This window comes from Lepidochelys kempii, chromosome 4, assembly GCF_965140285.1.
Source record: "Lepidochelys kempii isolate rLepKem1 chromosome 4, rLepKem1.hap1, whole genome shotgun sequence".
Taxonomy (NCBI): domain Eukaryota; kingdom Metazoa; phylum Chordata; order Testudines; family Cheloniidae; genus Lepidochelys; species Lepidochelys kempii.
In genome coordinates, this window is record NC_136383.1 from 137,061,953 (window position 1) to 137,083,781 (window position 21,829).

Here is a 21,829-nt window from a genome sequence, read left to right on the forward strand (position 1 = left end):
CCCTGCTGCCTCCCAGGTAGGAAAGACCATCCGCCTCATGGCTGCGTATCCCCGCAGGGCCTCCAGCCGGGTGAAGGCCATCTCCCAGAGCTCAGGCTGCTACGAGAGCGACGGCGCCGAGCTGTACCAGCCGGAGGAGAATGCCGACGGGCACCCCTACCACAGCGGGCAGAGCCGGGGCGTGGACGGCGGCTTCGAGCGGCCCGTGGTGGCCCGCAGCTCGGGGCTCCGCAGGCAGGCCATCCAGAACTGGCACCGCCGGCCCTACCGTGACAGCACCGAGGGGGAGGAGGGGGACATCTCGGACGTGGGCTCCAGGACAACCGAGTCGGAGGCTGAGGTGTGGGAGCAAGACCGCCGCATCCCACCGGAGGCGAACCTGGCAAGGCCCCTGAACAGCTGCAAGCTGACGGGTGAGTCTCCATCCCGGTGGTGAGGGGAACCCCACTGCCCGGACATAGGGGCGACCCTGACCCACACTAGGCTGGGAAACCCTGGCAGTGGCAGTTCAGTAGGGGGCGCTCTTCCCGCTGAACCCTGCACTTCCAGCCTGGGGAAGGTTGGGGAGGTACCGGCATCTGGGGGAGATGGAAAACTGAGCTCCGAAGTAATGCACATTAAGCTACGCAATAGACTGTACCCGCTCTTGTAAGGGGCCTGGGCACCATTGTGGGCAGCTCAGTGAAAACCTCTCCTCAACATGCCACTGCAGCCAAAAATCACAACCAAGGCAATAGCATGAAGCAGGAGTGGGGTGGAGAATATCATGGAAAATATTTGAATGCCTTTCTCCAAATCAATGGGGCGGCCTCATCTGGAGACTGGGTGCAGGGCTGGGCACCCCATCTCACACCGGATATTGCAGAATTGGGGGTAGAGGGGGTCAGAGAAGGGTGATCAAGGGCCTGGAAAAATATGGGACTGTTACCTGAGAAAGGAGACGAATAGGAGAAGACAGGATAAAAGTCTATAATATGATCCCTGCCCTAGAGAAGGGAGATTGGGCTGCACGTGGTCTCTGGCTGAGGTCACCCCACTGATTGATAGAGAGTCGAGAATTTAGCAAGTTGCAAAGAGGGATATGGCTATTGGGAATGTCCAGACCTTGCATAACGAATGATAAAAACACTGGAAGAGATATTAGACCTCCTGCTTCAGGGCTTGAACCGATCTCTGGCTATTAGAGACCAGGACAAGACCTTTCTTGGGGCAAATTATCCCATACCTGCTGTGTGGGGTTCTTACGCCTTCCTCTGAAGCAGCTGGAGCTGGTGACTGTTGGAGATAGTGATCTAGATGGACCCTGGGCTGGATCCAGGCCAGCAACGCCAATGTTCCTAACCCTTTGTGGTTGTGAAAGGTCCCGTGGTGCTTTCCATAAAAACAACGCAAATCCCCATAATTACATTCTGCCTCCTTCAGTTCCCCCTGCAGCTTCAGCAAGATACAATGCTCTTCTTCACATCTTCACAGGCCAGAACGGTCCGTCCCCATCATCTAGTCTGACCTCCTGCCTAACACTGGATGTCCCTGACTGTAGTGGCATGCTGCTAAGCAGCTGCTGTGTTCCGCCCCAGAGCTGGCTGCATGCCGGGGCTGAGTGAAGTGATCTAGAGAGCGTGGGCAGGATTCTCCCGGAGGAGAGAGGCTCTCTCGGTGAATGTGAGGTGTTAGCATTGTAAATCAGAGCCCTGGCTTTTTGAACACCATTCTGCCAGAGAGTTGAACTCGGTCACCCTGGCGATGGAGCATCTAAAACACAACAAGTCGGGGCATCAGGAATGTTTTTTCTTGCACCCCCAAAGTGTGTTGGGGACGATTGAGGGGGGTCCAGGCCATCAGAGCTAATGCTGAGCCACAAGGCCAGATTCAGAGCTCATGTAAACAGTTGTCACTCCCATCCCATTTAGGCCACTGGAGTTGCAATTGATTCCACCAGGTCTGGATTTGGCCCTTTATTCTGCTCCCTTGTGCCTATGAAATGGCCTGGCGTCTCCCGTTAGTGGGAGATGTGCTTGGTGCAGTACCCACACTAGCCAGGCCCGCTCTGCCAGGGAGGAGGAGGACGGGCCAGGGGCATCGTTAAAAGGAGAGGGAGCATTTCACGGCTGAACCCCAGCCCAGTTTGCTCGCGGCTTGAGTGAGATGAGTTGCAAGGGGAGGGGTCTGCTCTGCAAGAACCGCCTGCACATTTGCCCCCCACTGGCACGCTGGTTGGCTGCCGCAGCAACCCAGGGTGGGCCTGGCTGAGGTTGAGGCCCATTGGTGGGGCAGTGCAGGGACCAGCTGGCATACCCTGCTGCTTTCATGGGGGGACGGAGGTGGCCTCCTGGTTCCATTCCTTGGGCAGGAGAGGGCCAACAGGGATTCAGGACTCCTGGGTTCCTTTCCTGGGGGAGTGGGGACCTGACTGGGATTCAGGACTCCTGGTTCCATTTGTGGGGAGGTTGGAGGTTGCTGAGGTTCAGGACTCCTGGGTTCTATTCCTGGGAAGGGGGTGGGGCTGGGACTCAGGACTCCTTGATTCCATTCATGGTGGGGAGGGGACAGACTGGGATTCAGGACTCCTGGGTTCCGTCGTTCTCTTTGACCTTCGGCAAGTCACTGCACCGCTCTGTGCCTCAGTTTCCCCCTTGTTCAAATGGGAATAACAATACAGACCAAACTCCCGGGGCATCTGTTGTTGTTTATAAAATGTTCCAGGATCCCCGGAGGGAAGGTGCTAGAGGAGGGTGAAGGGTTATTATTTTGAATGCACGCTGAGGCACCAGGAGCTGCTAAAAGCGTGGGAAAACTTTACCCACAAATTCCACCCCCACCCCCAGCATTGTCCCCCCTCCCCGCACAATGCCCCCGCTGATGGTGTGTGTCACACAGCCAGGTCCGAGGGGGGCGGCGGGAAGGCTGTCCGGCCCGAGAGAGGCAGCCCGTCCCGCTCCAACGAGGTGATCAGCCCGGAGATCCTCAAGATGCGAGCTGCTCTCTTCTGCATCTTCACCTACCTCGACACCAAGACCCTGCTGAAGGCTGCTGAGGTCTGCAAGGACTGGAAGTTCGTGGCGCGCCACCCTGCCGTGTGGACCCGGGTGCTGCTGGAGAACGCCAGGGTGTCGTCGAAGGTAAAGGGCCAGCCAGCTGTGGGGCTCCAGCCAGGCCCCACAGGGAACGCCCCGGGGCAGAGCCGGGCCTATGAAAACCTCAGAGAGGGCAGCAATGTGGGGTCCATTTCTTAGAAGCTGACGTAGCCCCGCCCTTTGTTTCCAAGCCCAGGTTTTCTGTTGAAATCGGGATGGACATTTTTTGATAAATGAAAACCAGGTTTTTTCAGTAGCTGAAACATTTTCTTTTACCAAAAAAAGCCTTGGGTTGGCGTGTGCGCCGGGCCTGTCTCCGAGGTCTGCGATGGCAGCTGCGTGTGTGCGCCTCTCCCTCTATGGGTACGTCCACGCTGCAAAGAAAAACCCACGGCACCGAGTCTCAGAGCCTGGGTCCACTGACCTCGGGCTGCGGGGTTCAAAACAGCAGTGTAGACGTTCCGGCTCAGGCTGAATCTCCCCCCTCGCCGGGTGTCAGAGCCCGGGCTCCAGCCCGACCGGGAATGTCTACGCTGATATTTTTAGCCTTGCAACCGGCACGCTGGGCTGCCCCACGGGTGACCTGGTGTTTGCTTGCAGCGTAGACATACCCTGGGCATGAGGGCCCATGTGTGGTGCTCTGGGCCCACCATCCCCACCCTGGGGCAGGGGGAGAGGCCACCGCTGTCTCTCCTGGTTGCAGGCTCTCCTGTCCCGGCGCGTGTCTCCTTCTAACTGAGCGGGGGGGTCTGGCTTCCCCCTGCAGTTCCTGGGCATGCTGTCACAATGGTGCACCCAGACGCACTCCCTCACGCTGCAGAACCTCAAGCCGCGGCTGAGAGGGAAGAAGGAGAGCAAGGAGGAGTACATGAAAAGCACCCGGTGAGCCCCCGCGAGACACTTCTCTTTCCACCTCCAAAGCCGATCCATCCGTTTCCATAAGGATCTCGTCTGCCAGCCCAGGGGCGGCACCGCTGACCTTTTAATAACCATGTCTCTGTTCTCTCTGTAGCTCTGGCTTTTCCATTTAACGCTCCACTGGGAGAACGTTAATAGCTTCCTGGCTACAAGGGCCCCTGCCCTGAAGAGTGCCCGGTTATCAGTGCTTTGGTTCCTGTCCCTTGGGATTGCTTAGTGCTGGTGGATCTCAGCCTCTTCCATACCAGAGCCCCCATTCCCATCCCAGTACCACCATGGGACCCCCGACTGGTACAGAACAGGCAGGGTGGCCCCGACCCGCGGTTGAGAACCCCTCCCTTAGTGCTTTGGCTATCACTATCAGAAACACAGTCCCTACTCATCAAAAATACTAGGGTCCCCCCCGTTAATATTCCATCACCGGGCAGGACTGAAACTCCCGCTGGCAGGAGCTCGGGATGTTTGCTGTAATATTTGTCTGGACAAAGCAGGGCTTGAAGGGCACAGAGCTGGCCGGGGACGGGCTGGGATGGTGGAGGCAGGACTGAGGGACAGGTTTGATGAAGGTGCATTAAAGGCCAGTCTTAGATCCGTGTAGTGGAGGTCAATGAGACCTTGGCAGTGTTTGTCTCCAGCTGGGGTGAGGGTGTTAGTGTCCTGCTTCCAGGACGTCTTGGGACGGGAGAAGAGGAGCGGGAAAGGCGAGGATGGAGGAGAAACAGCCTGCAATGAGGCAGGGGAAGGAAGAAGGAGCAAATCGGTCACCCAAACTAATCCAGGGAGCTTGAGACCCTTCCTATGGGGTCTGGATCTGCCCTTGGTATTCCGCGAGTCTGGGTCAGGCAGACAGGGCAAGGGAGGGGGAGAGGGAGCACCCACGTACTGTTGCCTGGCCTGGGCCCCCTCCACCCGAACCAAATGTGACGAGCAAGGCTGAGGATGAGGAGGTGGCCTTCGTCACAGCATGGCTGCACTTACAGGTGGGAGCGAGCTATGTCGTCTAGGCCCGGCTCCTCAAAGGTACTTCGGCAGCTAATTTCCATGGAAATCCCTGGGAGTTCAGCACCAGAATACCTTTGAGGATGTGGACCCTCGTCCATGCCCCCGGCCAGGGCAGGGCTGCTCCCTGTGGCTTTTGCTCAGTCCCGGGTGAAACATCCCAAGGAAAGGGGCTACACCTTTCCTCCCAGCGGCTGCTCTCTGGCCTGGCCTTGGGCTTCCAGGTCTAAGTTTCCCACGCTGGGCCTTGTCCCAGGACTCCGGGTCTAGCCCAGCTTTGAGAGCAGGGGTAGCAGTGAGCGCCGCTGAGCTTTCTCTCCCCATTCCCCGCTGGTTCCATCTCCTCAGGGGCTGCCTCGAAGCCGGGCTGGAGTCCTTGCTGAAGGCCACGGGCGGTAACTTGCTCATCCTGCGGATTTCCCACTGCCCCAACATCCTGACGGACCGCTCCCTCTGGCTGGCCAGCTGCTACTGCCGGGCGCTTCAAGCCGTCACCTATCGGTACGTGCACGAGTCCTGGGCCCACTGGACCTCGCCGTGGGGCACGCGCTGGAGGGAGGCAGGCGGGCTGCCTGCCGCTCAGAGCGTGTGCATGGGAAGGGCCGTTGCTTGGGACTTGGGGGCTTAGTCCTCAGGCTCCTGCTTGGTGTCTGTCCTGCTGCTCTTATGCAGACCGGGGTGGAGGTAGCCAGGAGCTGGGAACAGCTGAGCCAGCCCACACCACGTGGAATCCAACCGGGACCCCTGAGGCCTCCAGAATCCCCAGAACAAGGGCCAGTCTGTGGGACCTTCTCCTGGGTGACTGAGTCGGACTGGGCCCCGGCCCTGATACACAGACCCAGCCCGAAACATCTGGGGATGCAAACTACCCTGCCCTGTGCTGGTCAATGGCAGGAGGCTCTAGTGCCCTGGATTAGCCGGCACTCGCCCCTATGCAGCCCCACCTCTCCAAGCCAGGCCATCTGTTAGTTGCCCTCCGAACCTTGTTCCTCTCTCAAGTGCCGGATGCTTCCTGGTGCAGCAGACAACGAGCCTCTGAAAAGACTCTCCCGGGGGGTTGTGAGCTGAGGGTTTGGTAGTATCGGAGATGTCTGGGCCCGGTCAGTCTGAGAGACAGGGATGGCATTCTAGGTCCTTCCTGCTGTGGGCATGCTGTCTAGTGCCAGACCGACAGACTGAGGCTTCCTGGCCTCTTTATCCACAGTGTGCAGAGCCCCACCCATGCGTGCATTGTCCCTGACCCAGGGAGAGCCCTGGGAGGGTGGACACAGGGTCACCCAGGCCTGTTTGGTGTGTCGCTCTGTTCCCCCTCTAGGGGCACCTAGACCATTGAGAGATTAATGAGTCTGCTACAGCCTTAGCTAAGAGCCATGTGGCTTTGAGCTCATGGAGTAGAGGCTCAGACACTAAGCTTCAGAGGTCCCAGGTTTGATCCCGCCGACGACGACCGGGGTCTGTTGTCATTACACTAGCCAGTCCCCCGGCCTCGGAGCTGACAGAGTACCTTGCAGAGCCTGCTGCGGCTGGGAGCGCTGGTGGTGTGGATGGGGATCAGTTGTTCTCCATGTCCACTGAAGGCAGGACAAGATGCAATGGGCTTAATCTGCAGCAAGGGAGATTTAGGTTGGCTATGAGGGGAAAACTTCCTGACTCTAAGGGGAGTTCAGCTCTGGAACAGGCTTCCGAGGGAGGTTGTGGACTCCCCATCACTGGAGACTTTTTAAGAACAAACCCCTGTCAGCGATATGGCCTAGGCTTACCTTGTCCTGCCGCAGCGCAAGGGGCTGGACTAGGTGACTTCTCAAGGTCCCTTCCAGCCCAACTTCTCTGTGGTCCTATAGCACGTGTTCACATAGACCCGCGCTTCCTGGGTGCAGTGTGTTCACTGGCAGTGTGCAGAGAGCGGACGGGGACAGAGGCGCTCCAAATCCTACCAACGGGCATGGTGAGGTTAGCGCCCACAGCTGCCTGGGGGGTCTGTGTAGCACCAGTATTTCTTACAGGGCCAGCCCCAGGGGAGCTAGAGGATGACGATGTAGGTTGTTGGCTTCCCTAGTGCCATACGGTTGCTTAGCGCTTAGCAGACAAATTGACAGAACAGCTGCAGGCTCCTGTCCTCTCGACGGGCACAAACCTCGCCAGGGAGGATCAGCCTGCAAAGGGCAGGGCAAGGCTCTAGCCGCAGGAGATGTCACTACCTGCCCGGCGGGCCAGTCTCAGGAAGGGGCGTTCTTACAGATGGGGAGGAGTCTGCTCTGATACGAGGGCATGGAGCCCACCCAGTGCCCTGCCCCGGCCACGGGATCTGGAGGAGGAGGTTGCATGGGGATGGGGCAGGGGAGGAAGGGTGGAGCGGCTTGTGGGGGGAGGAGGCCAAGGCGAGGCACAAGCTGCACTGAGCTGGCGGGAAATGGGGCAGCACACACAGGATGGATGAGCCGTCACCGCTGCCCCAGTCAGGATCCCAGGGAGAAGCCCCCAGTGCTCTCACCAGCCAGCCCCTCTGCTGCTCTCCCCTCCTGGCACGGCCGCATAAGGCCCAGCACAGCCCGTATTAATGCTGGTTCCTGGCTCTACCCGCCGAGGGCAAGGCTGGAGAAGTGACAAGCTACGAGCAGGAGCTTTCTGGGCAAGCTGGCAGAGGCCTTCCTCTTTGGCAGGGTCACCAGGGGAGCAGTCGGGAGCGAGGCTCTATTTACCTGCCGGGGCACTGCGGGATTGTCCCTGCGTTGGGGCCACCACGATAAACGTCACTGAAGCAGGTTGGAGTCAGCCCAGGAGATTGCCTTTGAGAGGAGCTATTCACTGCTCTTCACAAGCAGGCTGCATTCTTTGCTTCCCACCCTGGCTGGGGGATGGGGCGTGTGGGGAGGATCAATTGGGGGTGAGTTAAGGATGCTTCTAAATTGACCCTACATGGCCCTGATGATCAGAAATCTGCGGCTCTTACTGAAATCAGGGACCATCCCTGGAAAACCAGGGCCTTTGGTGTTACCTTTTTCTTCCCCAGCATTAAAAGGAATTGGGCTCGGGGTCCAGTGGCCAGGGCTTGGGGTTGGCTTGTTCCGAAGAAACAAGGAATTAGTTTAAACACCTATTGAACCCACAGGAAAATAAGGGGAGAATTTTAAGACAGTCAAAGCATTCAACAGTTAATCTCCATTGTAATAAACTTGCTTCTTTCTATGTGTGGTACTTACATGGCCCCATTAATACAGTACCACAGCACGCCACAACCGTTAATGGGTTTCTCTTCACAACACCCCTGCGGTGTTGGGTATTGACGTTCCACACAGGGAGTAAGTGATTTGCCCAAGGTTCATGCAGGAAGTCCGGGACAGAGGCAGGAGTTCTGAGCGCCAGGCTGACCTGCAGGCCTGTCCTTCCTTCCTCTCCCGGTACTTGGGCAGAATCTTTTAAAGAGAAAATTCCTCCTAATTTGACAATCGCTCGAAGGGCATCAGCTCCCCTGTTTGGGGGGCAAAGGAAGTTGGTTCTGAGCTGCAGCTCTCAGGCTCTGTTGCTGGCATCTGATGCTGTCTCCTCTTAAGTCAAATGTATGTGAAAACGGAAGAGAGGAAAAGGCAGCTTCTTTCTCTGGGTTGCAGTTCCATTGCTGGCAGGCTAAGATCAGCACAGAGCACACGGTCCTGGACTCTGGCTTTGGCATATGCCTGGCAGGTTCCTTTCCTTTAGTCTGCCCAGTCTGTAGGGTGCTTTCTTCACCAGGACCCGGCTGCTTAGGGGTAGCTTTTTGTCTGCCACGCTGGTCGCAGCAAATTATTGTGAGGTTAGATCTTCCCCGGCTGGCTTAGCTGGGTTCTGATGAGACAGAAGGCAAAGAGAGGACAAAAAGTAAGAGTAAGATGAGAAAGGAAATTGACACCGCGTGAAGCAGGAACCTTGGGTTCCCAGCTCAGGATGTAGCCATGGAGATGGTGATGTCATCTCGTTTCTTCCTCGTCTGGTCTAGGTGACGGCATCTCTCTGGATCAGGAAAGAGAAGACCCGCCTGTGGTGGAGATGGCCATGTGTGTTGTGTGGGGTAATCCCCCCTTACCATTCGCTATCTCACTGCCACCTGCAACCAGAGCCAAGAACACCTGGGTTTTCAGCCTCACCACCAAACCACGCTGCCCCTCGGTCACAACATACAAACTCCTGGGGCTCGGAGTGAAAGGCTGTGTAACCCATTACCAATCCCTGAGCTATCTAGTCTCCCCATTGCCCTCTAGTACCATTATAATCTCTGTGTATTAGGGTAGCACCTAGAGGGCCCCACTGAAATGGGGGCCCCATTGTGCTCGGCGCTGCACATACACGTAGCAAGCGGCGGCTCTCGCTCCAAAAAGCTTACAAGTATTTCCAGCATTAACATTCAGCTGTCGAGGGAGACATGTTACATCCAACCCGCTGGGATGGCAGCGCTGGCTGCATTTCCTCTGGATCCTCTTCCAGCACCGCTCCCATTGTGCAAAACGCGTTAGACCCTGATTCAGAGCCTGGGCCCACAAATGAATGAGAGTGGGATGCGAGATGACGGTCTGTCGCTTAATTTATCTGCTGCTGCATCCTTCCTCACTTTTAATGGCACCAGCAGCCCCGAATATTCATGTGCACTCGAGGCGCTTGGCAGCGTGTTCACCTGTCACCATGACTCATATGTTTTAATTAAGGACGAGCCGAACTCGTAAGGGAATCTTAGCAGGCGGCTTTGTGGGAGACGTACGAGCGCTCAAGATAACACAATTGGCTTATTTTTAGGTTCGCTTGAAGTTTAGAACTGGGTCATTCAAAATTAGAAGGATGGACTCGATCCTCAGGGGTTTCCATTGCTCTGTGGGACTGGGTGGCACAGGGGGTTGGTAACACGATGGGAGGCTGCTGGTTTGAATTTGGTCTGGGTTAATGGTCCGGCTTCACTCTGGACAGTCCTTTTTCAGAGACGTTTATCCCCTGTCGGACGTAGTTTTGACCAGTATTGGACCGGAGGGCACCATTTTGAATAGCACACTGCTTCATCTGCTCCGGCATGACCTCACACACATGCTGCATAGGAGGTCACACTGGCGGGGGTCGGGTCATGCAGGCAGGGGCAGGTCCCCACTGTTCCCGCAAGTGCCAGAACGTCCAGTATTCCAGGAACGTGAGAGTGGTCACCCTAGAGTACGCTCTAGAGAGACCCAACCCATTAGGGCTAATTAACACCCTTGCTGGTAGGCTCAGAGAGCCAAGGATTGCATGGGGATTTGGGGACTCTGTATAATTTATTAATTCTATGTGAGATTATGAACTCTCTATGCATCTTTACCAAACTGCCAACTTCGTTTTGAATGTGGGAGCTAATTATCTTCTCTGTTGCCTTTTTACCTCCATATTGGGCTGAAATGCCAGTGGGCAGTGGTACAGGGCTGACAATGGAGAGTTGTCAGTGGTACTCTGAGCACACAGCAGTTATGCTAAAGAGGATGCCTGAGTTGAGAGACCATTTCAGGCAAGTTGATCGGCAGGCGGGGGGGTTGGGCAGTGGAAACTCCCTACGCAGGACAAAGTGAAGGTGGCAAAAGCAGGCAATTGTAAAAGGAGTCGCAGGGGGAAGACTGTCTCAGAGAGAGACGCAGGCAGTTGGAAAGGAACTGATCTATTCAGGGTCTTTGTCTCTGGCCATTTTCACCAGCTCAAGCTGAGGGGAGTTTCTGAGCAGCCTGATGAGTCAGGGGAACTCTGCCTACCTGAATAGAGACAGTCCCCCATGGGCTCCCAAGGGACAGGTGAGCTAGAGAGGGGGTGCTGCAGGCAGGACGTGTGTTGTGTTCTCCGTGACCTGGATTCGCTCCATATTTCTCAAGCTTAAGTAAAGAGCAAGAATGTTTTGGGGATCTTGTGCCTGCACATTGCATGGCACACACCCCTGGACTTTTGGCTGAGGGGGTGTTTAAGCTTGGGTGGGGGCGGGTCTGAGAAGTTAACACTGGTTCTAGGGGCTGGGCAAGGGGACAGAGAGGTCTAAACTCCCAGGAGCAGATGGTGGAGAGAGGATCTGGATACAGAGTGTACACCTAGGGACCCCAAGCCCGGGCCATTGACTGGACTCTATTCAGATCCTGGAGGCTTAAAACACACATGATCCAGCGGCTGCAGTCTGGTGAGTGAGCAGCCACGAAGGGGCGCTTGGCTAGACCTGTGACAGTTAGTACGACTTGGAAGTACGACTCAGAGGGAGAGACAAACGGGAGTGAGATGCCCAACTCCTACTGGCTCCTGGCTCAATGCCTCGACGTGGGCTCTCAGTCTCTGAAATACTCAAGCCAGGGCTAAATTCCTTTTCTTTCCTTCTGGTGGTATCACACGTGCACAGGCTAAATGTAAGGTGGAACTTACTTTGGTCACCCTGATGGTCCCCCCTTCCCTCCCCATCTCCTCCCATTAAAAGATAAGAACTTGGTTCCTGCAAATGGCCTGAAGAATAAGAGGTGATGGTTGTTGTTTTTTTCCAGAAAGAATATGGAGCATTAATAATAACCCTCTGCTGTTCTCCAGGCCTGGATTTCCAGACACAAACCCCTCCCTGATGCAAGGGCTACAGAGATTAGCCGACGCTACGTTAGGCAATTCCACCCTTTGGCGCTGTAGGATTTCAAAGAACCTCTTGGGCTGCGTCCCTGCTGGGGACGGTTAAAGCAGGCTCTCTGTCTTGTTCCAGGAGTTGCACAGACCCTGTGGGGCATGAAGTCATCTGGGCACTGGGAGCAGGCTGCAGGGACATCATCTCTCTACAGGTGGCACCACTGCACCCTTGGTAAGAGGAGCCCCCGAATCACCCGCTCGGCGGTTCTCAAACGTTAGCAACCTGAGAACCCCCCATTTTGATTTAAAATTTTCCGTGGACCCCCAAGCCGGCTTCTAATTTTCCCCAGGAGTGCTCAACGCCCGCTCAACCCCAGGCCTCGCCCCCACTCCACCCCTTCCCCCAAGGCCCCACCCCCCACCTCTTCCCGTCCCCACTCTACCCCTGGACTTGGAAGAAGTTGGGTTCCAGATCTAAATGTCCTCGCTGGGCCCTCTGGGCTGAACCAAAATCCTGGACCCGAACTCGGAGGATGTTGGGATGGGGAGCTCAGCCCCGTCTCTAGATATAAAGGCTAAAGCATCTTAGGAATCTGCAGCTGCATCTAACAGCGATGCAAATGTTGCAAAGGACCCTGATGCATCCGCGATGAAGGGCACGGCCAATCCTGAACATCAGACCGCTGCCAGAGCTCTTCGCCGCTTATGTAATAGCAGCCCCGATGGGCTCGTGTGTTTAGAGAAGGGTGTTGAGTCTCACTGTTTAATAGATGACTGTAATTTCTCTCACTTTTAAAGTCTGTGATCTTCTGGCATTAAGATTCTGGAGGTCTCCCCACTCTGCAGAGTACAGAAAAAAATCTTGAAGTGCTAATAGGTGCATGACTTAGATAACAGCACAGTTCAGGGGAGGTAGAAATTAGGTCAGGTTATTCACCTCCTCTCTTCCGTGCAGCTGAGAATCTTCCCTTTCTTTTGCCATAGTAGATGTTAGGCAATACCATTACGTACTCTAACTCTACCTGACTTATGGCACACCCAGTGGCAGATTAATGATTTTGCCACCCCTAGGCCCAGAAATAATTGTCCCCCCACCCTCCCCAGCTCACCTCTGCTCCGACTCTGCCTCCTCCCCTGAGTGCGCCGCCGGGTCCTGCTTCTTCCTGCTCCCTGACAGTCCTTGTGCACGAAACAGCTTCGCGAAGGACGCGGGAAAGGCGGGAAACACAGCACGCTCAGGAGAGGAGGCGGGGCTGGGGCGGGGATTTGGGGAACGGGACCAATAGGGGCAGGGAGGGGGCGGGGAAGGGGTGGAGTTGGGGCGGGGCTGGGGGCGGAGGGGACGAACCGGCACCAGGGGAAGCAGGCTCTGGCTGCTATTATAAATTTGCTGCCCCCGCAAATTTGCCGCCCTAGGCCTAGGCCTTGTCAGCCTAGGCGTTAATACGCCACTGGGCACACCCAGATCAAGACATGTGGAAATGACTTCTTTCAGTGGCTGGGCAGGTGGACAAGACCTTTAGAAATGGGTCACTGAAGTACCCAGGACCTCTGCTGGAAGGAACACCAGACCCTGTGAGCGTGTATTGCCTTCTAGTGTGACAAACACACACAGGGTATAAGACCTATTGCTACAGACTGTGACCAGTATTACTTCCTTAGCTTTAAAGGTAGCAGCCTGAATTTTGAAGCAGAAGGTCATGAGTTCTCTTCCCAGTGCCGGAGGACTGTGTTTCAGTGACATTACAGTAACTGGGATAATTTATCAATTCCTTATTTCCTCCCCTTTCCTCTGCAGCCAGCAGCCGACACGTTTCAGCAACCGCTGCCTTCAGATGATCGGCCGATGCTGGCCGCATTTAAGAGCTCTGGGTGTTGGTGGCGCGGGCTGTGGAATCCAGGGACTGGCTTCTTTAGGTAAATGCAAATCGACTCAGTCATGCTGCGAAGTGGAGGTAGAATGGGATATGGGCGCAGGACGTGTTCCGCTGGGTGCGGCCCTGTGCTGGGAATGCTGATATGTATGTCGGGAGATGTGCCCGTATTGGGGGAGTTCTCTGATATTCCCCTGGGCACCACAAAATTTCCACTCGCGGCATTTAGCTTGGGGGCGGGGCGAGTCTCAAACATGTGGACCGAGTCTTAAGAGAGAGTGTTACATAGGTCCCGCCTCCTCTCCACTCAAGTCCCGCCTCTGGTCCCCATGTGCCAACACACAGGCCCCGCCTCCCTTCCCATTAGATCCTTCGTGTTCCCAACCACAAAATGTGCAGGCAGCTTCAGGCCAGACCCCGCCCCAGGCTGCTTCTCCCCGCTGCGTGCTGCGACTCCCGGGAACGCTGACCCAGCTGACCCTGTGTTCTTCATCTCGCCAGCCCGGAATTGCATGCGGCTGCAGGTGCTGGAACTCGACCATGTGACGGAAATTAACCAGGAGGTGGCGGCGGAGGTGTGTCGGGAGGGCCTGAAGGGCCTGGAGATGCTGGTGCTGACCTCCACGCCTGTCACCCCCAAATCCCTGCTGCACTTCAACAGTGAGTAGCGACTGCCGGCACCGCGGAGCCTTGTTTTAGCTCCCAGCCACAGCCCCCCTTGCAGGACTGTCATCGGAGCAGCTAACGGGCAAAACAACACAACACATCCTGTTTAAATAGTCACTGTGGACAGTCGCAGCCCCTTGCTGGTGTCCTAGGCTGCGGGCCAGATTCTGCTTCCGTTTACACCAGTAGAAATCTGAAGTCATTCTACTGATGTCCATGGAGTGACACCAGATTTACCCTGGTGTAACGGAGGTCACAATCTGGTCCTCTGCACATGCATGAGGACTGGAGATCTTCATTGCTCCAGATCCGCAGCAGTGTTAAGCAGGTGGGGTGTATCACTTCCAGCCTTGGCCAGCTCAGCAGGGTGGGGAGTATGGTTGAGGCGGTTTCGCCAGGCGTCCTGGGATGAAATTGTAGGTGAAATATCCAGAAACGCTTCCCAACGATGAAAGGCATAAAAGTCTGCTGGGGACATGGTGGGTGCACCATTTTTGGAGTCATTACAAACTGGAGTGGACAACAGGAGAAAACCTTCTAAGGGGCAGGATCAGGCCTGGGATAAATACCTAGGGGAACAGGACAGGTCAATAGAGGGCCTTTTCTGTCTCAAGTGTGGGGTTTTCAAACGCTCCTGAGGCAGGTAACACCGTGACCACCCCCTCATGGCCCGCAGTTGTTCAGCAGGTGCCCTGCCTCAGTTTACCCAGAGCTTCTTACATAAACTCCACCCGTGCAGAATCTTTAAAACATTCCCCTCCTGGGTCTAATATCTTTATATATAATTCACAACAATACTCAGTGCTGGGGCTTCTCCCAGAAAGGGAGCCTCGTCTCCCCTCAACCCGTCCCCAGCCTTCCCACCTGGAGTGTTTTGCTCTGGGATTCTCTCGGGAGAGGATCCCAACCTTCCTGCTTCAACTTCCCTGCTTTTGCCAAGCCACTCCCAGCCCTCCCTGGACTTGAAAAGTCCCCAACTCTCCTGCGGCATCACCCTGCCACAGCTTCTTCCCATTCCTCTCTGGCTCTTTATAGAGCCAGCAGCCCCCTATCGGGCCCCATCCAGAGGCTATTAATGAGGCACAGATGGGCTGGGCCATTCCTTCTTAAAAGACTCGGTCCCCCTTGTGACAGAGCACGAGTACCACTGACTGTGAATAGGGCCGGTGCTCCAGAAGTCCCTGTGGCCATACTGACCATCACAGCCTGCTCCCTGGGATCCGTGTGGCACCCGGGCACTGTTCCCCACACGTCACACACCCTGGCTGTCTCTCTGTTGCCCCAGGTGTCTGCCGGAACCTTAAGTCCATTGTGGTGCAGGTGGGCATTGTGGACTACTTCAAGGAGCCGAACAGCCCCGAAGCCCGGAAGATGTTTGAGGAGATGGTGAACAAACTCCAGGTAAAGGGAGCCAGGCTGGTCCCTGGGTGGCTCTGAGCACAGATTCCTGTGCTCCGCCAAGTCAATAGACTGAGGACATTGACCAAGGCCTGAGGGCTGCTCCAATTCCCAAGGCCCCCGCCCAGCAGTGGAAAGCACAGAATGGCCCCAACTCGCTGGCCACAGCACACCAGGGCCTGGGCACACGGCCAGCAGAGAGCCTTTCTGACAGCTGTATGCCAGTTGGGCAGACTCCTGCACAGGGCGATACTCAGGAGGCATTTTCACCCCCTTTGCTCTGCCTTAGGAGCATAAGGGGAAGCGCTGTTTACTTCCAGAGTGATTTTAGCAGCAGTGATCTAAGGCCTTATTAGCAACACGGTTAAGAAATGTGTAATAGACGGGCCCCATTCTTTCCTCTGCATTTGTTTGTGCAAGGGAGCTGTGCTTGTGGATCTGAGCGTGCAGAACATAGAAGCGAGTCCCTGTGGGCCAGTTCTTGGGGGTGCACATGGCTTATTGCATGTATGGGGCAGGTAATGTTCTGCTGGGCTGGGCTTCTTCCCGGGCTTTGTGCTTGCCCCGAGATGAGATCCAACGCAAGGGCTGGTGAGGAGGGCAAACCAGGATTTCCTTCCACCTTTCAGCCCCCGGCTCTGGCTGATCTTTGGGAAGATGATTTGATTGCAGTGCAGGGCTTGAGGGTCACTCCTGTGCAGGCCACCAGTGCTTGGTAGGATCTTCCCCTGGTAGGATTTATTTGGATGTGCAGGTGTTTTGCCTTTCAGCTCTGGTACCGCAGGGGTCTAGTTCAGCTGTGTAAATCAAGGGGAATTATTCATACCCTGCCGTGAAAGAGGTGGGCTCCCGCACTGTGTTCTCGGGGGAGTTTTCTTTTTCTCTTTTTCTCTCTAGGTTCTTTTTTTCATTCTCTGTTTCTCCTTGGGGAATCTGAATATTTACATCCTAGTGCTAATGAGCTGCAGAGGCAAATACCAAAGAGTAACAATTCCAAATAGTCACACTGAACATTCCTCCGGGGAAGTCAACGGAGATCCTACAACTTGGGTCCAGTCCTTATCAGTGCCACCCAGGGCCTGGAGCCCAGTGCAATGGAAGAGGTTGGGGGAAGGATGAGGTTCCTTCATGCTGCAGAGGGAAAATTGGGTCTAAGTTAATTCTCTTTCCCTTGAAAATATATTTCTTACATAGTAAAGTCCATGGGGCCAAATTCTGAGCTGGTGTCAGCTGCATTGGTGTGAGTGGAGTTACCCCTGCTCTGAATTTCCCCTTCCTTTGTAGTGCTTTGAGAGCTACAGGTGAACAGCACCATACAATTAATTGGCTCTGCGTTAGTATTAGCCAAATGCATGCATACGCTCTGCTGTCCATGCATTTAACCCTCCCCGCCCTTCTCTTCCAGGCCCTGAGGAAAAGACCCGGCTTCTCAAAGATTTTACACATTAAGGTGGAAGGAGGCTGTTAGCCCTGCAGGGAACGACGACGTGTGTCCTCCTCCGTCCACCTGAGCAACAGAGACAGTGAAACCAAACCCACCGTCCGCCCTTTGTTTGAAACCCGGAGCCACAGAAGAGCCAGCCAACGCACACAACTCGTGCAGGCCTTGGTGACTGGAAGTGACCCGTTCCCTCGGTGGGGCAGGGTATGTAACATATTGCGGACGTGACGGTGCTACAAAGGTAGCTTCTTGACCTGCCAGAGAGGGCTCAGCTGCTCTCTTTCTGCCTGAGGAACTAGGCCGGACACCCTGTTGCCAAGGAGCTTTGTGTTGGGGACATTTCTTTCTTTGAGCCTCGCTTTCGTTTAGCGGGAGCTGGGGATCTGAGTGACGTGGCACGTGACCCAGCCAAGCACAGCTTCCCCCTCCTTGCCACCTGAGTGGATGAGTCTAAGACTGAGGTAGAGCCAGGCCCCGCGCCGGCCCTACGTTGAGGGTCGCGCCGTCGGGACCGGTAAACAGCGCTGGGGAAGTCGGAGCTCCCTGCACAGCCTTTCTTGATGTGTGGCTCGACTGAATCCCAACTCCCATCCGAGCTCCATTTTAGGGGGGCGGGGTAGTGCCGCCGGGCGACCCACGGCCCAGCATTACTGTACATTTTACACTCTTTTCTTTCAATTTACCCAACGTGGGTAAGTGCCTCCCTCAAGCCAGCGGCCACAACAGCACAGCCTCCGCAACCACAACGTACAAAGCTCCTCTTGCTCGTGACCCTTGGGGCGCCTTGGGAAGCTAGCCGGCGACATGGAGCGAACGCCTCCGCCAAGGACACCAGTCCAGCCTCGTCTCCTCTTCACCCCGTAAGGAAGCCAAATTCCCTTCCTGCAAAGGCAATAAACCGTCTCATCAGGGGAATCACGTGTCCTCACAAGCACTCACAAGCATTCCCTGGCTCATTCCCAGGGCGAGGCGTCCATCTTCCGCAAGGCAGCTCGTTCTGGGGTAAATTGCCCGCTGTTGGCACAGAGATGGGCTAGCGCCTAGGAGAAGAGTCAACGTTGCTGCTCGGAATACAGACAGACTTCTGCCATGGCACCTCTCTCCCCAACCAGCTTTAAGTAAGATCCATTGGCTGAAATTCCGATCTCCAAAGATCTACAGTTCTGTCGGCGACAAAGCCCCTGCCTTGATCAGCGATGGCAGCCCTTGATGTATTCATTACACATGGGCACTGTTTGTACCAAACCTGTTCTTTTTGCAAAAGTTGATCTTATTACCAGACAGGAGAACTCGCTCCCTCCAAAGGAAATGGCTTCTTGAGGGTCTATGTCTCTTTACTCTCCACTTCCAGAGAGAAGCAGCCAGCAGGTTTCCATGCCACAGGGTGATGCCTATAGGAGCAGTGCCATCACCGGGGTGATGCAACAGCCCCCCCCCAACTGCAATCAACGCTTGAGCCGTGATCGAGAAGCCTGCTTCCTTGCCCCACAGAGAGACGGTGTGCTAGCCAGTGGTGAAAGCACCATGCCGTGCCCACAGTGCTCTTCCCCTGTCCTGCCTTCCAGAGGCAGAGAAACTAGCTGACCGGGATGGTGGAGGTGACGCTCATCGTCCACTCTGGGCTGCTGGTATCAAGAAGCCATCAGCCACCCGGTGTGGGACTTGGCCGAAGTTGGGTCTCTCTCAGGATGACGGGGGGGCAGTGGCGGTTCCAAACACCTTCCTCCTCCATCCGCCCTTTGTCAAGCGACCAATAGGCATGGCACCTTCTCTGGTTCCCCTTTGTAGGAATGAAGAGATGGTCGGAGGCCTTCTGAGCCAGCAGGACAAGCTGGCCCTCTTGCAGTGGGTGGGATCCAGGACAGCCTCCTACACGCTGATGTGCCATGAGAGCGCCAATCTCAGAAGTTCCCAAATCTGAAGAAAATTGTGTGGGGAGGGAGGAATCTAGCAGTTAATCCAAGACCAATCCAAACCACCTCGCCCCTGGTAACTCCAACACAAATCCCCTGCACTTCAGGGGCAGGCTTTCGAAATCCAAAACCACATCCGGCTCTGAATTTTGCAAACAGGCTCTCCCTTCGTAACGGGCTGAACCAAACTCCCCAGTCGAAGCGCCCATTAACTAAGGGTGTTTGAAATCCAGATCCAGCCATTAGGGGGCTCGAGCCCACTGCTGGATTTAATTTGTCTCCTCTGAAAGCAGGGTGGGTTAGTTAGGGTTTGCTTTTGTAACACACAACTCTAGATCAGGGACACCCAAACTTCGCAAGCTGATGGTAGCTTTCCAGGAGTAGGGGAGCTGCGCTTAATGTGCATAAAATGGAGCCAGAGAGGCAACAAGAGGAGATTACCAGTCCCAGCATGCAGTGTGCCATCCTGCCTCTTAGCGGCATCCAGTTGGAACCTTTGCATGCTGGGATTTGTAGTCACCTTGGACCTCTTGAAAAATAACAATTGTCACTGTCACTGCCCTCTCTGCATGGGAAGGAATATGGGGAAATGAGCGAGGACTTTTAAGCAAATCCACAGGCAGAGGGGGGGAAAGGATGCCACAACCAGCAAAAAGAGAGAAGCTACAATACAGGGGAAAGGAGAACAACACAGCCTCCGAAAAGCCACATTTTGCTACCTTTTAACACAAGTCAGACTAGTGGCTACAAGTCCTGTAAACTGAGATGTCACCTTCTGACATTGTGCAGAGACTAGGGAATGACCTTAAAAGAAGCAAAGTAAGTATTTATTTCTGTAAACAAAACAAAGAAGACTTGAAAGAAAAATTATATACTCAGCATGTTTATACACTATGCTTAAAGACTATCCTGTCTGAGAGTCACGTCTGAAGACTGAAGATTCCTGCTGCTAGCTCAATTTTTCTGTCTCCAATACTATTCAAGCTGTTTCCAACAGCACATGGGAAGCCTGCCCATCTGACATCGGGAGAGTTAGGTATGTTCTGTGGCAAATTTCTTTCCTGGTTTGGATGGAGTGGGGGGAGGAGGGGAGCCGAAAATTCTTTGAAAATGTTATTTACTGGTTTTGAAAAGTCAGGCTTTTTTTTATCGTATTTTCTGCTTGTGGATCCCGGTGCAGTGGCGTGTGGTTCGTCTGTGTGTGACACACATCCCTTCCGCCCCTCACTTGGCTTTTGTGAATCATGGCCGTGCATTGTAGTTTGAATTTGTTACTTCGCTGTGCCATCTTCCCCCACCTAGAAAACGAACGGGTCATGGGCTCAAGTCCTTCTTCGGACTTGTGCCTTCGTGTTCTGTGGAAATCCTTTAATCAAAACCTACATGTGCACACGCACGCACCCCCAAACGAACCAGTCTTTTGGGCATGGAAAATGAAATGTAAGCCACACCGTTTATATAACTTCTGATCAGTTACAGTAATGTCTGCAGTGCTTTGAAGTCGAAAAGCACTCTAGCCAGTAGCTAAGGATCATTACTGATCATCTGCTGAGTTGCATGGGACAAATACTTCAAAGAGAGGCCACTTTTTCTTACGGCTTGTGTAGTTAGCCTGAGGGACTCACTGCTGCAGAGGCAGAGAAAGAGTCAGAGAATGGGACACGGCAGGACATGATTCGGCCTTTCCATTGTTAGACAGGGGCCTAGTTTGGAACCCCGAAGCTGAGTGCCCCAAACCTGCAAAGAGATCCCATTGCAGTTTTATGTGACCTGCTGAACTGAATTTGCAAGGGCAGGGAAAACAAGAGAATTTCCCATCAGCACTGACAAGTTGTTCCTTGGCTCTGAACATTTAGGCCAAAAATCGGATACCTAAGGTCTAGGCTACTAAATCCAGAGTTAGACCCTGATCTCACAAAGACTTATACACAAACTTAGTTTTACTCACGGCTTTAGGCAGCTGCGTCAGTGGCCTGATTCTCAGAGGGGCAAAGCAACTCCAGGTTTAACCGTAGTCACTTCCTCGCCTGGGAAGGCATTTTTCTTCATCTCTCTCTTTTTCCCATGGTTTACAGGATCATTTGCTAAACACATCATGGCATGCCCTTCACCAGGCACTCTGCAGCGCTGAGCGCTTTGGATGGCTCCACCCTGGGGATCTTCACAAACAAATGGCTACGCTGGGAAATAAGCTGACTCCCCCGCTGGGGTCTGTAAGAAATCCACTTCCCCCCTGCCCTAGGGTGGTATTGCACAAGCGGGCAGGGGTGTTTGGGGGAGGCCAAGGGCTGGGAAGTCCCCGCCTCCTCGGACGTGTTAAGTGTAGGTTTAATCAATGTCAGAAGCAGGGTATTGGGCTAAACAGAGCAGCGTTGTGGGCTGACATGGCAATCCGTGTGTTTAAGGGCATGCTAACTACATAGGGTGTAGAGAAGTCCTGGGATGTGCCTGGTCTTCACTGGCAGGGTTGGTAAAGTCAATGGTCACATTCACTGATTAGCTTCAGAGTAACAGCCGTGTTAGCCTGTCTTCGCAAAAAGAAAAGGAGGACTTGTGGCACCTTAGAGACTAACCAATTTATTTGAGCATGAGCTTTCGTGAGCATCCGATGAAGTGAGCTGTAGCTCACAAAAGCTTATGCTCAAATAAATTGGTTAGTCTCTAAGGTGCCACAAGTGCTCCTTTTCTATTCACTGATTAGTTTTTCCCCATTTCAAATACCCTGTTGCTCGCCCCTCTGCTGACTCAATGGCGAGACAGTCAAGGGGCTCCTCGCCTGTCCCGTTCCTTGGCAATTGTGCCTCCTGGTACTAAGCAGGTGTAATGACACGTCCGTGCGGCAGCTACCATGCCCCTGCCGTGCAGAAGTGATTTGCAGACTCCTGCACGCTGAGACAGTGATGGGTAATGTGGAACTGTTCTGTGTACGGTGCGATTATCAGCCACTAGTGAATCAGCTCTATGTCTTTAGTGTTGGCT

General features: G+C 54.6%; 1 protein-coding gene across 4 annotated transcripts in view; it reads left to right on the top strand.

Annotated features, from left to right (window-relative positions):
* The window catches only part of FBXO41 (F-box protein 41), a 69,430-nt gene that overhangs the window by 32,371 nt on the left and 15,230 nt on the right, over window positions 1-21,829 (top strand). Inside the window, exons 5-14 of one of the 4 annotated variants that reach the window (XM_073343011.2) lie at window positions 58-413; window positions 2,878-3,119; window positions 3,841-3,956; window positions 5,340-5,492; window positions 11,695-11,790; window positions 13,357-13,475; window positions 13,934-14,092; window positions 15,384-15,499; window positions 16,902-19,886; window positions 20,926-21,063. In XM_073343011.2, coding sequence (XP_073199112.1) covers window positions 58-413; window positions 2,878-3,119; window positions 3,841-3,956; window positions 5,340-5,492; window positions 11,695-11,790; window positions 13,357-13,475; window positions 13,934-14,092; window positions 15,384-15,499; window positions 16,902-16,964 — 1,420 coding nt within the window. In that variant the 3' untranslated portion in view covers window positions 16,965-19,886; window positions 20,926-21,063. The remainder of the gene's footprint in view (window positions 1-57; window positions 414-2,877; window positions 3,120-3,840; window positions 3,957-5,339; window positions 5,493-11,694; window positions 11,791-13,356; window positions 13,476-13,933; window positions 14,093-15,383; window positions 15,500-16,901; window positions 19,887-20,925; window positions 21,064-21,829) is intronic. The other 3 variants (XM_073343010.2, XM_073343013.2, XM_073343012.2) reach the window with 3 other exon arrangements.